This window comes from Moschus berezovskii, chromosome 20 (genome assembly GCF_049115385.1).
Source record: "Moschus berezovskii isolate FMDL1 chromosome 20, NW_MosBer_1.0, whole genome shotgun sequence".
NCBI classification, from domain to species: Eukaryota; Metazoa; Chordata; class Mammalia; order Artiodactyla; family Moschidae; genus Moschus; species Moschus berezovskii.
This window is the reverse complement of record NC_142479.1, coordinates 45,915,268-45,932,034: the sequence shown is the minus strand read 5'-3', so window position 1 is coordinate 45,932,034 and position 16,767 is coordinate 45,915,268. Positions and strand designations below refer to the sequence as shown.

At 39.4% G+C, this 16,767-nt stretch overlaps 1 protein-coding gene across 7 annotated transcripts in view; it reads right to left on the bottom strand.

Moving 5' to 3' along the window:
- ULK2 (unc-51 like autophagy activating kinase 2) overlaps positions 1–16,767 on the bottom strand; it is a 63,609-nt gene that overhangs the window by 45,841 nt on the left and 1,001 nt on the right. For 5 of the 7 annotated variants that reach the window (XM_088828941.1, XM_055407391.2, XM_055407392.2 and 2 more), the window contains exons 2-9: positions 16,286–16,378; positions 14,962–15,003; positions 10,062–10,094; positions 9,613–9,649; positions 4,350–4,523; positions 3,028–3,101; positions 1,309–1,410; positions 288–346 (exon numbers count right to left, since the gene is read on the bottom strand). In XM_088828941.1, coding sequence (XP_088685067.1) covers positions 288–346; positions 1,309–1,410; positions 3,028–3,101; positions 4,350–4,523; positions 9,613–9,649; positions 10,062–10,094; positions 14,962–15,003; positions 16,286–16,378 — 614 coding nt within the window. Of the gene's footprint in view, positions 1–287; positions 347–1,308; positions 1,411–3,027; positions 3,102–4,349; positions 4,524–5,418; positions 5,549–8,632; positions 8,733–9,612; positions 9,650–10,061; positions 10,095–14,961; positions 15,004–16,285; positions 16,379–16,767 lie in introns of those variants that run through there. The other 2 variants (XM_055407394.2, XM_055407393.2) reach the window with 2 other exon arrangements.

Below are 16,767 nucleotides of genomic sequence, written 5' to 3'. Positions count from 1 at the left end.
GCTTTACACCCATCTATTCTGTTTGCATTTCCCTCCCTTCCCTCAAAAAACACACATAACTTCTGTAGGTTTTTCTTCAGAATAAACATTTTTAAAAACAAAGAAAATGGCACAGCACATGGGCATGTATAATGCTCTAGTAGCTTTCTAATTTCCTGTTAAAATGAATGCTCTTATTGCTAACTGAAAAAAGATGCATTAATGGAAAAACACACATAAAACACATAGAATTCAGATAAATAACACAGTATTGACATAGTAAAACCCAGTGTAATCAAGACACATACCTAGGCATTAAGTTCCTGTTTTTTTCATAAAACATCCTTAGGTCTTGAGGACTATTAGCCTGTTTAAAAAAAAAAAAAAGAAGAAAATGGTTTAATTTCCTAAAAAACCAAAGGCAAAAACTCCAAATCACATGATGAATGCTCATATTCTTGCAATAGACTAGAGACTGAACTTGAAAGCCATGGACTGCTGAGGGAGCCATCGATGGGCACAAGGAACTTCTAACACCTCTGACACTGTATGTAGATTCTGTACATCTGGGCATAATGTATCTTCCTGAGGTCAGATTCTCAGAGAAGCCTGAGGTTCATAAGAGTCACTACTCTGGAGGTTACATGGCCTACCCAACAGGTGTACTGTGTAAAGTCAGGTGCAATGTACCTTCAAGGGAGTCAAGCCAGACAGCTAAGAAAGTGCTCCTTTCCAGCCTCTCCAGAACACAACACAGCAGCCTTGCAGTAAGAGCTGCTGAATTACTGAAGCTGCCTCTACCTTCGAACCAGGCTAGGAAATCAAGCGTTCAAACTGCTGGGTCAATGACTTTTAATACCATCTTGGGCAAATTATTTCTCTCTGTTTTAGTTTTCAGATTTAAAAAACTGTCTCTGTAACTGGCCAATATGAACTCAAGGGGAATCACTGTGATCGTATGCCAGAAGAGCTCTTTCTGACAGAATGTTAAGGGAGAGGCAGACCTACCTAAAATAAATTGTGTAAAACCTAAACAACGACCTCTCCTCCAGGAGAGGCAGGGGAGAGCTGTTACCCATCTTCCCAGACCTGCCCCCGCCCTCACATGGATTCCCAGACCCCAAATCCAGGCTAAGCAGGAGGCGCTAATGTCACCATTCACACCTTATTTCCCACGGGGTTGTAAGCCTGAGCTGGAGAACCCAGTATTATCTAGTATTAACCCCTACACTGTTCAAGGGTCAACAGGATTCCCCATTTTACAAGTCAAAGGCAACTGCAAAATGAAAAGAGCCCCAAACTAAGTATAGCTGAAAAGAATCACAGTACCTGAAAAGGTGGCTTTCCAACGAGGCACTGATATATCACTGTCCCGATGCTCCACAAGTCAGCCTTGGCATCATAATGTTGAGACATGATAACCTCAGGAGCCTGGGGAGAAAGCAATTCAAGAGACGTGCATAATGTCAGTTACATAATTGATCTGCATGTGTTAACTGGAGAAGGTCACACTCCTAACAAAACTACAACAATAAAAACAACACACTGTGATACTGCCCTAATCAAATGATACTGCAACCAATATAGACCCACATTCTTACACTGAGGTTTACTGGCAAGTCTCAAAAACAACAGTGGAGGAAAAGCAGCAGGTTGCAGAAAGAAAATATTTCTATATAATAGTATGGACACACAAAATACAGAAAGAGCATTAAAATAATAACAAGGAGTACATCCCAATCCCAAGACTGGGGTTACTTCTGGGGTGGGAGAATAGGAGAGTGAGAAAGGAGGGTTACACAAGGTACACGAACCACTTCCGAAATATTTCATTTCTTCTAAAAGAAGACCAAGGTGAACACGGTAAAATGTTAACTGTCGAATGGGGATGGTAGGCACACAAGTGTTTGCTACATAAGTCCTATTTCCGCCATTTAAAAACTCCAAAATAGTGGAAAATCTATTAGGCAAAACATAATAAAAACAGTCTTAAAAGCAAGCAAAAAGTCTCTGATACTTTGTTACAGCTGTTTTCTCCCCTCTCATTAGATGTTGCTTTCTGAAACCACTATCAATCAAGGCAAGCATTGACTGGAAATGCTAAATACACTGAATGACAGTGACATTTTATTTTCTAGGCATAACATTTTTATTTATTGTTCCTAGTAAATTTCTTACTGGGTCAACTTCCTTTAATAATCAGCCCAAGTACTCTCTCTATCCTCAAGGCTGTAAGTTCAAGACTGAACTGATTTCACACTCAAGAAGTACAAAGTAGTATTTAATTATATTAAATTGTAAGATTTATTATATAAGCAGTAAGGTTATGATCAAAAAAAACTAAATCTAACACAAAATTTTTTTGAACTTTGAGTACTAGTTCCCTTGATCTCAAAGTTGATTTTACATTAGAAGAAACCCTAATTGAACATAAACCCATTTTAAATTCAAACTGAAGTAGGTTCATTTACTTCACAGGATTCTGAAGCTCCAGAATCAAGATGTTTCCAGGCTTACCACCTCACATTAGTTCAGAAGTGTCATAGCCTCACCCTATTAGACCTGACAGTAACAAAAGGAGAGGATAAAGAAGAAAAGCAAGATTTTTCAGCTATTACGTGTGACATGAATGGGAAGCATTTCTATAGTGGGGATCCTTGACTGTCAAAAGAGACAACATGCAAAGGAAGACTACATCCTATAGGTGAAGATATGCCCCAAAAGATTTTTTTAAGTATTCCTAAAATTATACATCATGTATAGCATGACCATACTTCATCAATTTTTATTTCTAATTTAATCTAATAGAAAATTTCTACCATAATAACTAATCATGTTAAAAAATAAATGCCAATGGGCAAAGATGACTTTTATAGTCCACTACACTAAAGCACAAGACATCTGTATTATAGCATTTCAGTAATATAATTAACATTTATAAATAATAAAAACTCAGACTATGATAAAAATCACATCTTAGTTGGAAACAAGCTTTATACTTAAATTCCAATGCTTCTCGCTATAAACACAAAGGAAGAAAACACTCACCATGTACATTGGGGACCCGCACAGCGTGGCAGCCATCATGTTACTATGCAAGTAACGAGCAAAACCAAAATCAGCTGTTTCACAAAATAAAAGGGAGAAAGTCAAATCATACCTTTGCCCACACTTAACACAGATTATATAATTCTTTAAGATACAAGCAGGCACAAAAGAACTATGAGAAACTAAAGCTTATTGACTTAGACTGCCCACCAAAGAAAGAAGTGGCCACCTCACTTTCAACAAGTTAAATAATGGTAGGATAGAACTGAGTGACTTCACTTTCACTTTTCACTTTCACACATTGGAGAAGGAAATGGCAACCCACTCCAGTGTTCTTGCCTGGAGAATCCCAGGGACGGGGGAGCCTGGTGGGCTTCCGTCTATGGGGTCACACAGAGTCGGACACAATGAAGTGACTTAGCAGCAGCAGCAGCAGCAACAGCAGTAGCCACCAATGGCAGAGTTGCTGCTCTGCCAGTTCTGTAACCAAGAAGGGAGTTCCACGCTTTGCAAGAGAAAATGCCAATAATAGTAAATGATTCATTAATAAAGCTCTCATTAAGTATCAACACCAGATATAGAGCTTGAGCTGTTTTCATCCTCCTCCAGATACCAGATGTAACCTATATAATAACAGAGATTTCTTAAAATACTAGTAAAAAATTGTTTTTCCAACAACCATGAGAACGGCTTTTAAAAAAAAATCTAGCATTACGAAGTGCTTCAAATAATCCTGAGAGAGCTAAAGTGTTAGTCGCTCAGTAGTGTCTGACTCTTGGTGACCCCACAGACTGTATAGCCTGCCAGGTTCCTCTATCCATGGGATTCTCCAGGCAGAAATACTGGACTGGGTTGCCATTTCCTTCACCAGGGGATCTTCCCCACTCAGGGATTGAACCCAGGTCTCCCACACTGCTGGCAGATCCTTTACCATCTGAGTCATGTCTGCCTTGAGTGAGCTAAAAAAAAAAACCAAAAAACTTTCCAAAGAAGCAGCCTGAATTAAATGGTCTCTCAGATCCCTTAGGTTAAAATCCCATGAGGTGTGAAGAACCAGGGTATTAATTTGTTGCCAGCAACGCGGTGTGTTAGCTTTCCTCTGACAAAGAGAAGCATCTCCTGCTGCGGCCTGTCAGCCCTGTCTGAAATTTAGCACCTGCTGCCAACAATGTAAAGGATTCCCACAACCAAATGGACTTCAGTGAACAGAACAAAAATCTCAAAAGTGTCTCAACAAAATTCATCATTCTCACTGAACTAAAATTACCTAAGGATACTGAGTCTCAAAAGTGTTCTTTGAGTGAAACAACATAGCCCCATACCTATTTTGATGCGAATACCACTGACACTGGACTTCCTGCGATTGGCGTAGGACAGCAGGATGTTCTGGGGCTTGAGGTCCCTGTGGATGATGCCCTTGCTGTGCAGGATACGCATGGCAGCTGCGATCTGATGCAGAAACACTCTGATGGTGTCCTCGCTGAGCGTGCCCTTAGCTGGGAGAAAAGGCATTCCATAAACACTTAAGCCTACAAAATCAAGTCTCATCTGTGGGAGTAAGGAATGGGAATTCACTTTTTTTCATTGTTTTTACTCTAACAACTTAAGTCTATCAAGAAATATTAAATATCTCAAAAATTTTAATCAACCTGTTGTAAAGAGGTTATATCTTCCATTCTCATCAGTGTTCCTTTATGGTTTTCTTTTCCCACTTTTACTGGGAAGAATGAGCATGACAACAGATGCTTAGCAAATGCGAGTCTCCTCCACAAGCCAAAAATAAGTCCCCTTAACATCAAGTACTTGGGATAAATGTCCATATTTAACCCCAAACACTACCTGAGTACGAATTAAAAACAGGTGATATGCTTGGCTGGTGAGACTAAGGCATTACCCTCAACTGGACCTGTCAGGGGGCTGTTGCCCACACCTGTCTCCTTTTCATCTCCCAGAGTCATTTCTCCTACTAAAGACACCTGTAAGAAGCCACATCTTCATTTGCTACTGAGAGGTGGTGGGAACATGACTGGAGAGTAGTCACTATCCAGCAAACAGCCATGCTGCCACGTGCACACCAGAGCATGCAACAGTTCACAGAGCCTGGTGTGGAGTCAGGCTGCCTTTGTTCAAATCCCAGTTCCTTCACTTATTAATACTCACTGCACAGTCCTGGAAGTTGACCCCTCTGTGCCAACTCCTCCACTACAGAAAACTGAAAACAGACTAACCATGTGGGGCTGTTGCAACATTCAAACAAGACAGCACGTTTAATCATAAAGACTTAAGGAAAACGCCTGGCATGTAAGAAGTACTCAAAGGTAAAGTGAAAGTGAAGAGTGTTAGTCACTCAGTCGGTTCAACTCTTTTGTGACCCCTTGGATCGTGGCCTACCAGGCTCCTCTGTCCACAGAATTCTCCAGGCAAGAATACTGGAGTGGGTTGCCATTTTCTTCTCCGGAGGATCTTCCTGACCCAGGGATCAAACCTGGGTCTCCTGCACTGCAGGCAGATTCTTTACCATCTGAGCCACCAGGGAAACAAGGTAGTCAGTACACAAATATGTATTTTACAACAATGGATCTAAGTCAAAAGTTCAATTCCTCGAATCTACATTAGGTGTTTAATATCCGTGACCCCATTTTGACTACTGTGGCTCAGATGGTAAAGAATCTGCCTGCAATGCAGGAGACCTGGGTTCAATCCCTAGGTCAGACTTCTGCCCATACAACTCTAGAACATGTTCTTTATAACCTCTCTTACGTACTTAAGACTAAGAAAGACAGAAATAACACTCATACACTGAACAAGTGAAATATTACTTTTAAAATCATTTTAATGAGTGACATTTTATGTCCTTAATATCCTCAACAGTGGAAACAGTGACAGATTTTATTTTTAGGGGCTCCAAAATCACTGCAGATGGTGACTGCAGCCATGGAATTAAAAGATGCTTGCTCCTTGGAAGAAAAGTTATAGCCAACCTAGACAGCAAATTAAAAAGCAGAGACATTACTTTGCCAACAAAGGTCCATCTAGTCAAAGCTATGGTTTTTCCAGTAGTCATGTATGGACTGAGAGTTGGACAATAAAGAAAGCTGAGCACCAAAGAATTGATGCTTTTGAACTGTGGTGTTGGAGAAGACTCTTGAGAGTCCCTTGGACTGCAAGGAGATCCAACTAGTTCATCCTAAAGGAAATCAGTCCTGAATGTTCCTTGGAAGGACTGATGCTGAAGCTGAAACTCCAATACTTTGGCCACCTGATGTGAAGAAATGACTCATCTGAAAAGACCCTGATGCTGGGAAAGATTGAAGGCAAGAGGAGAAGGGGACGACAGAGGAGGAGATGGTTGGATGGCATCAGCAACTCAATGGACATGAGTTTGAGTAAACTCTGGGAGTTGGTGATGGACAGGGAGGCCTGGTGTGCTGCAGTCCATGGGGTCGCAAAGAGTCGAACACGACTAGGTGACTGAACTGAACTGAGTATCTTCAAATAAATGAAATACCCATGGTTTAAAAATTATCAAATACTTTTTTCTTTGAGGGCTATTTTCATCTGCTTTTAAAAATTCTTTGGAGTTCTTTTCCTGATGCTATTAAAAAGAAAAATCCAAATGCACTAAAACATACAAAAAGTGAAAGCTTCCCTGCTCCCCTCCCTGGAGATGAATGAACACTGTTAAAGTCTGGAGTACATTCTCCCGGTTCTCGCAGCTCTACTGACACTTCCCTGCAGATGGACGCGACGATGACCGCACATTAGTGGGAGGGTCAAATCAACAACTGGAGCTTTCCTGCTGTAACGTTTTAAATTACACTGAAGCAACGAAAAAGGATGGTACCGTTTTTTCCATCTCATTCGTTTACATTTTGTTTTTAGGGCTTAGAAAACTTTTGCTACTGTAAATGACTGCAGCTGCTTAGAACTTGTATCTTTGCCCCATGATACATGAAAGTATCTGATTCGGAGACCAAATTCTAACACTGTTTCTGTGCAGAAAAGTTAATGATCTCATTTAGGCTGTTTCTGGGCACAAACTACAATAGAAATTCATGTACTTCTATGAACACGGAATGCCTACTCTCAACACAATCCCATAAACTGAAATTCTCTTGGTAAAAGCTTAACATTTTAAAGGCACAGCCAACATGAAAACTCTCAGACGGATGAACTCCTGAGCAGTTGGCCCTGACGGGGCAGGCTCAGCCGTGGCTGCCAAACTGAACGTTATCTGCTAGAAATAATGTTAAAGTACAACTTACCAATTACTTTACAATTTCCCTTATTTTAACTTGCAATCAATAGAATTTGTTTTTTATCTTTTGAAGATGTGAAAGGCACTTTATTTATCAAAGCAAATACAAGGACTAAATGGATGTCTTGTGATTTAATGGCATTATGCCCTCCAGACCTCTGACTGACAGATCTTCTTGATCAATGCTCCCCAACAGAAATATAATGTGAGCCTTATACATAACTTAACATCTCCTAGTAGCCACATTTTCAAACATGAAAAGAAACTGGTGAAATAATATCTATTTAACCTAGTACTTCCAAAATATCATTCCAACTTATAATCAACATTAAAAATCTTGATATAATCACTCTTTCTTTCAAAACGCAATGTGTGCTGCACATCACAGCACAACTTTCAATAGCTCAACAGCCCCATGTGGGTCAGTGGCTACTGCAGTGGACAGTACAACTCTAGACAATGCCTTGAGGACCTAAGTTATTCGACACATCTCTTCAAGTGGCAGACAGGGGAGAAGTTAAGTATGACCAGAATCACACAGCAATTAAGTGATATAACAAAGGAACTACTGCAAAGCAGCCTGCCTGTCCGACTCCAACATTCAGGTAAGCTCTTCATTCCCTGCTCTCCTGATCTAAGACTACTGCTCTGGAATATCCAAAGCAGAGTTCAACATCACGTACAGACTGCTGAGGAAGCTAACAAGCCTGCTATAGCAGCATCAGCACCTGTGTCAGCCCACACGCTTTCTGTTAGAAAAGGACACTTGATATTCCGACAAGGAAGTAAAATAGCTAAGTGCCCCTCAGCCTGACCCCGGGGAAAGGGGCTTTTACCTGGATCGATAAGAAGTCAAGGATTTCAAGATTCAGAGGTTAACAGAAGGTAAAAGCAAGGTGTCTTCCAGCTCCAACTCCTCGCCTCCAATAGAGAAAAAAGTGCCCATCTCTGAATTTTATCTACTAGCAAATGACCTTTTGAAAAATCTTTTTACCAAACTGACATAATTTTGAGAGAATCTCAGGAAAAATACCGGAGAAGGCAATGGCAACCCAATCCAGTACTCTTGCCTGGAAAATCCCATGGGCGGAGGAGCCTGGTAGGCTACAGTCCATGGGGTCTCGAAGAGTCGGACACCACTGAACGACTTCACTTTCACTTTTCACTTTCATGCATTGGAGAAAGCAATGGCATCCCACTCCAGTGTTCTTGCCTGGAGAATCCCAGGGACGGGGGAGCCTGGTGGGCTGCCGTCTATGGGGTCGCACAGAGTCAGACATGACTGAAGCGACTTAGTAGCAGCAGCAGCGGCAGCAGGAAAAATACAAAAAACACACATGGACTAACCTCCCGAGTTCAGAATAATGGTGGTCTCTCAGTGGGAGGGACTGGAGTAGGACTACAGAAGGGCCCACAGGAGCTTCAATTGTATTTAGAATTTCTTTAACTATGGGGAGGAGGAGAAATATTTGTGTTCTATATAATATTTCTACATGGCTTTTGAAACCTCAGCAATATTTTATATTTTAAAGATTTTTAAATCTCATTTTTAATTGTTCCTTGTTTACCTGAACATTTAAAATATATTGCTTCTCTTCTGTAAACTGCCCGCACCCTTTGTGAGTGTATCTACTGATGTCTTAGTGCTTTTACCATCAATTGCCATGACCTAGTTCTAGGCTGAGAGATGAACCTTTTACTACTTTTTTGTTCATTTGTTTTGCCTATTTCCCATATATCTTCAAGGGTGAACAAGCAGGTGCTGACTTCATCTAATGTCCTTTAAAAAGTACTTTGGAGGGACACAATTTGATCTGAACATGAACACACTTTATATACGGAATTTCAAGCAACATCTAGTACTAAAACCTTACCTCTATGCCACAAAATAATGTCAAGGTTACCCTGAATCCCTTACAACATCTTTTAAAATTTACAGGCAACATTCACATTAATAAACACATCCTAGGATACATTCTCCCACTATTTTTTTTTTGAAGGAAATGAAAGAGAATAAAGGTTCACTGCTAGCCCCCCACTAGAATCCTTTGAAGAGAAATTTTGTTGGTTTTTCTCTGATGGTGAGAGGCCTCACCTCTCAAACTGTCAGAGAAAGGCACACATAAACAAGTACTTATATACAAGTAAAGGAGTAAAACCACAACACACAACAGTCAGTCAGCAAAGCAACCATAATTAAATATATACAAATATTTACTGAATGTTGCTATACACATACAGAAAACAAGGGTAGCATGTATCAGAAGTAAATGAAGATTAAACACACTATAGTACTATACTGACCACTGACAAAGTCAAAAAATTACCTTGCAAATAATCTGCCAGGTCTCCACCATTGCAATACTGATATACAAAACAAAAAATAATTAAAATAAGACACTGATTCAAGATTAATTCAATTCATTATCAGCTAACTTTTTTAAATTTGGCTACATGGCATATAGTATCTCAGTTCCCCGACCAGGGATAGAACCCACATCCCCTGCATTGGAAGCTTGAAGTCTTAACCACTGGATCACCATGGAAGTCCTATCAATTAATTTTAATTAAAAATACATTTGTAATAATATAAACCCAGTCCCAAACAAATTATAAGAATCATAGAATCAACATTTTAAAATTTTATATTCCTTATAAAATAGAATCTAAATCACTGAAACTTTATTAATTCAAATTTCAAATAACCTACTGTCAATTTTAAGGTATGTATTAATCAAAAGAAAAAAAATTAAAAAGAAACCTGGATACTACCTACCTCCATCACCAAAAAGACAGAGTTGGGTAATTCCTGAAAAGTAAACATATTATACATGGTCTAGATTAGAGAAAAAATTTAGCAAAATTTTAAAAATAATGATTGTTAATAAAATAGCGTATGTATTCATTTTAAAGAGTAAAATGAAATCACAAAATCCATTAGTAAGTGAAATTTAAAATCCCCTAAACACTGACATAAGCATCTCAGCTTCCATGACACTAATGGCTAATGCAGTCATCAAGAAGTTCAAGTCTATTCATGCAAAGAACTAAAGGAAGAGCAACATTAAACGTGCAGTCTCAATTCTGGAACACATGGTCTGGGATGCTTCGTCCTACCAGCCCACATACACCTGAAGGAAGCATGTACTTGCTGGGATTCTTAACTGTAATATAATACATTTCCACCTTTTTGCTTGATTATCTTCACCTCTCCAGCTGGCCAATGTTTACATCCGGTATGTAACCCCATACCTTTCTCGTACTCATACAATCAGAAGCTAAACACACACACACAAACACACTTTACTTCGAAAAAACGGGATATCATATATAAATGTCTGAACCTTGCTTTCCTCACTCAATAATATACCAAAGAAATCCATCCAAATCAAATGCATATGCACAAGTCTTTTTCCTGTCATATGTCATTGTGTGACTATATCACCATTTAAGCTGTTCCCTACCAAGGAACATCACTTGTTTCCAGTCTGGGCAAACTGTGTTGTTTCTTGGACATACATCCTAGTTCTCAGGCTTTTATGGCCCTCAGATAGATGTCCAGGATTCTGGTTGTTTAGTCAAGGATATGCAGCTCTAACAGTGGCAGATACTTCTCAATGACAGACTTTTTAACTCCCTACTATGAACAAGACACTGGTCCAGGCCCCGAGGGTATAGCAGTAAAACAGCAGAGTTAAAAATCCTGTTCTCCTCAATCTTAAATTCTAAGAAGGGTGGGTCAGGAGCAAGTCAACAAACAAAAGAAGTACACAGAGCCTGGAGTTGATGACAGGTGCACTGGGGAAGAACAGGGTTGGGGAGGGGACTGCAATTCCATTTAGGGTGGCTAAAGAAAGCTTCCTGAAAACATAATGTTTGAGTGAAGACACAAGGAAGGTTGAGGTACACCTGTGCAGACCACAGACACAGCGATCCATCTGCACATCTAATCTCCCTGCAGGAAGGAGGCCCTCGGCACGAGGAAAAGGGGGAAGTGGCCAGGAACCACAGGAGGCCCAAGTACAGAAGCAGCAACATGCAGAGAAGGGGAGACCAGGGATAGCAGGGTTTGTCTTTCACTCACAGAAATAGTAGCCCCTGCAGGACCCATGCAGAGAAGGAACACACCCTGACCTGCATTACCGTGAGTACGTGGACTGTAATGCCCAGACTCAGGGTATGGAGGCAAAGTGTCGTCACACAGCACTCCAAAAATCATAACCAAAGACTGACATTTGTACCAGTGACACATCTCCTCTCCAATCACACCAGTAAGAATTACTGCACTTCCTACTTCTGCCAATAGCAAGGGTGAGAAGTGACATCTGTCACCTTAATTTACCTTTCTCTACTTGTTTACGAAAATTTCACCCATTTATGGCTGTATCATCTGACATAAACTGTTTCTCAAAACTTTTATGTCCCTACCTTTATGCCTTCTCAGTTTATCTTGATTTAAAATACCTTTCTAGGGACTTTCCTGGTAGTCCAGTGGTTGGTAGTCCTCCTACCAATGCAGGGGACACAGGTTTGATCTCTGGTCTGGGAGGATCCCACATGCTGCGGAGCAACTGAACCCTTGCACCACAACTACTGAGCCTCTGCTCAGCAACAAGAGAAGCCACCACAATGGGAAGCTCGCATACTGCAATGAAGACCCAGCACAGCCAAAAATAAATAAAATACCTTTCTAGCTCTTAGATTACATATAGTCATATAAATATTATTCTAAGATCATTAATACTTATTTTATATATTTAAGCCTTTGAGTCATTGAAAATTATTTTGGAAAAACGATGAGGACAGATGTCTCAGTTTGCCAGCACCATGTACTGAACGAATCTCTTTTTCACTACACCAAAAATTAACAAGACGCAGATGTTTCCAGACCACTGACATTCATACAGAGAAGTATTCCCAGCTGACAATACTTATCTCATGCCCAAAATACTCAAAGGTACGTATCTTTCAAAAGCAGTCGTGATATCACCCTCCCAACAGCTTTGCGCTGCCCTTGGACTAGAGATCCATCCCATGTGGGCCCTCCACCCTCCCCTGCATCACCCAGCACTCCCTCCACTCCCAGCACTCCTGCCACATCCCTTCTTCCAGGTCCTCACTCTTGTCTTTCCTGTCGGCTCCTCACAGAGGTTGCATCTGCGTGGGAAGCTGACCTGCCGATGCCCAGCCCAGCCTCCTCCCACTGTATGACATGACTATAGCTTCATATATGTATTTAGAAAACTCTAAAACAAATATAACAAAGAGTGGTTATCCCTGGGAAGTGCCATATCTTTTCTAATTTATTCATTCTGATAATGCTGGAATATTTAAACTGTGAGTGAGTGAAAGTTGCTCAGTCGTGTCTGACTCTTTGCGACCCCATAGACTACACAGTCCATGAAATTCTCCAGGCCAGAATACTGGATCTTCCCAACCCAGGGCTAGAACTCAGGTATCCCAAATTGCAGGCGGATTCTTTACCAGCTGAACCACCAGGGAAGCCCCATTCAAACTGTTTGCATATATTACTTTTGTAATTAGGGAAAATGTGCTTCTTTTTAAGTGTCATCTGAAGTGAAAACTCAGCACTACAATGTCAAAAGTTCTCAGTTCATCAAAGTGCACATAAGTCTGAGGCAGACCTCCATAAGTGGCAGCCAGTGTGAACGGTGCTCATCTCCAGTGGATAAAATGACTGCACCCACCTCTGCACCCCACACCCTGTACTGATCAGAATCCAGAGAACAAATCTAAACTCTGTCTACACAACAGCCAAGCAGTCAAGACTATATTCATCTGACCAAGAGTTCTGAAGTCTATTTTTATAAATTAATTCCAGGAGTACACAATGCACAAAACAGTAAACATTTCTCAGCAGTCACTTTGATATTTCCAATTGTTCCACAGTTCTGGTTTCTGGAACATGTTTTCCCCAATGAAATCTCATTCTGCAGCCAAAGCCAGTACTTTAAAATATTCTTTATTCCAACAGACAAAAATCTAACTACACTCTCCACCGTGAAAGCAAAATTGACTCTGAAATTGACAGCATTTTCTGTACCTCTCAAGAGATAAGCAAAGAAGAGTTAATATTACTTAACAATTTTTACACGAGGCACTGACTTGTACCTCGTGGTGCCCTCTATCTACAGAAACTCAGACAACTACAGACAAACAGAAGACAGACAACTACACAAACAGCATTTCAATAGGGATTGTGACATCAGATTAGTTTTGACTTTAACTGTTTTTCCCCTTTCTTTCTAGGCTGCTTTGAGTTTCTCAAGAGAAGGAATGAATTGTATCTATTTAAATAGGTAATAAAATATACCCACAGAGTATACATGTTCTGTATATGCAATTTGTTAAATTTTTGGAGATCACACACTGACATCAAATACTTTAAACCTGTTCATGCTAATTGTCCCAGTAATTCCAATTCTAGAAACTGAACTCACAAGACATAATCAGGTATCTTCAGAAGGTATATATTATCCTTGGAGCATTCTTTCGTAATGGGAAAAACCTAAACATCTTACAACTTGGGTAGAGTTAAATAAATACTTTGCTGTATGATATGACTACATGAAAAATGACTATACTTTTTAAAGGACGTATAGAACAGCTCACTAAAATTAAGCACACTGACAGCAAGGAGTGTTTTATTCACAGCTTTGTTCCTAGCACTCAGAAATGCCTGGCACACAGCACCTCACCTCATCGAACCTCACAAAATGAATGAATTTGAGTAATGCAAGTGTACAGAGAAATGGTTTTAGCTACAAATAAAATAGCAGAATCACATAACACGCTCATTTACTTCCAGGAATTCCACTGTCCAGACTAAGAAAACAAAAGAACAGAGTAATGTGCATCAAGCACCCTGGCTGGCTGTGGAAGGAGTGGAGGGAAAAGCTGAATGCGCTGCCCCTCAGGATCAGACCCCTGGAGTTTCCACCAGGTGAATACCACTAGCAAGTGTGATTCTAGGATCCAAGGATTTTAAAACACAATATGGCCCCTAAATACAAGCCAACTTGCTCTGGTGCTCCACCCAATAAACAGGAATTTTGTCTAAACCTGGCTTTTGAAAAGGATTTCCAAGGGTGATTCTGACTATACAGAAATGTTGCCTTAGAATGTAACTTCAGAATCCAGCCTTCCCACCTCCAAAAATAATGCGACTCTACTGTACGCCATGGCAATCAACATAAACAAATCCAGGTGATCAATCTGCAGAGTTTCCTTGTTATCATGCCATGTTATCGTCTAATATCACCACTATTAGCAAACATTGCTACTGCAATAAAAAAAAAAAAAAGCTCTAGCTGATTTTTCAATAACCCAAAATAGTCCTTTCTACACTCATCACAGAAATGCCAGATCTGGAGTCAATATTTCTCTACTTGACCTAAAACAACACTACTGTAGCATATTATCATTTGTCAGTAAGTTTACTTATGCAGCACGTTATTTATTTTATCCTTTTGCCCTATGCTATTTTATACAAATTCTTAATTAATAAACACACAACTCAAGCTATACATCTTTTCAACAATAAAGCAATTTTTCTCTTTCTATGATGACATTTAAATTTGTATGAAAAATAAAAAATTTCTATTAAGTTCTTTATTAACAAACATACATTTCTTTGAAAATCCAAAATAAGGTACCTGAACATCATAGAGTGCTACAATGTTTTCATGCTGAAGTTCCTGTTAAGAAAATTGAGAATTCAAAATATTTGTATTTATTATAAGAATTGTAATATTTCAATATGCAAATAAAATTAAGTATATACACACATTTATATCCATTTATACTACTTCTAGTATACTACACTTTTGTTACTAGTTATAACAATTCAATCTAATGAAGAATAACAAGAAATGTGCCTGATCAAACTACTTGGGGCCTAAATATTTTTTCACTGTCCTAATTTATTCTCATTTACAAAATAAAGGTCAGTATGACCACATATTTTACTGTTAGTCTTTTAGATTTAATACAAAATTTCTAACAAGAAAGGCCTAAAATTCCAAACTGCTTTTAGAAAGCACTATTTGCCTAAAAGAAAACAAAGTATAATTCAACAAGCTATAATTCTTACCCAAGAGCTGTCCACAGAATAGCAGTTCTGATGAACGTTAGATGAAGGTTCCATGTTTATATTACTTTGGGATTAAACACACCTAAACCTATTTCTTCACTGCATAATTTTTTTGAATTTCTTTGTAATCAAGGGTTTTTGACTCTCTAAGAAGTATTAAGTAAACATGACTTTCCACATTTATTTGACAATGGACTCCTTTCTCCCCCTCAAAGCATCCCACTTGGATAATTCTGCTTATGAGTGATCTAAAAAGACAACTTCCAAGGAAAATAACTTTGCTCAGTTTACAAGGAAAATAGATTACAACTGCCCCCAGTTCTCCAAAAAATATTTAACTGTAACAAGAAAGGAATCAACAGAAGAGAGAAATAATGTGTAAGAGAGGCCTGCGTGTGCTGGTAGACTCCATGCAACCCCATGGACTATAGCCAGTCAGGCTTCTCTGTCCATGGGATTCTCCAGGCAAGAATACAGGAGTGGATTGCCATGACCTCCTCCAGGGGATCTTCCCCACCCAGGGATTGAACCTGGGTCTCCTGCACAGGAGGCAGACTCTTTACCATCTGAGCCACAAGGGAAGCCTCCAAGAGATGCCTGCCTCTTCTCAAAGGACAATGCAATAACTAAAGGAAAGGAATGATGAGAAGCTAAAATCAGTTTTCATCTAATCCCTCTAAGCACTGGCCAAGAGCCACAAACATCTATTCTTAAAAACAGCTTGCAAGTACTCAATGTTTCAAAAAACTGAGCATCCAAAAATGAGAGCAACAGGTGAACATTCTCAAACTTGGGGTCAACTACCCAAACTGGAAAGGATGTCATCTTGTGTTCATTTAAATTTTAATCTAATATATCTAGTATGAATACCCCATAAAGAAACATACCTTTAAGATTTTAATTTCCTTCCCAAGCAGTATTTGTGATTTTGACAGGTTCTTTTTATTAATACTTTTAATAGCTACCTCCCAATCAGTTTTCTGGAAAGGAAAAACAATTACTCCTGAAAATTATTCCACAGAAACAACTGAAGAGAAACAAAAAGAATCTATAAGTATAAAGATGTTTTTAGCAAATTCATGTAACAGCACCAGGAAAAATAGAACCCAAATTTCTAACAGAAAAATGATTTTACAAAGGTGTAGCAAGCTAACGTCCCACAAGACAGCCAGTAAAAATAAACATGAAGCCTCCGTAGTAACTAGCAATAAGTGGGGGGGGAAAAAAGACGCTTTATTTACAACTACTTAAAAGTTATGGAGGATAAACTGGGAGATGGTTAACAGTTAACCGAAAATAGGATTTGACAGCTAGGCAAGATTAAACGTTTCGTTTTTGTTTTTTTCTTGAGTTTTAAGTTATCCTCATG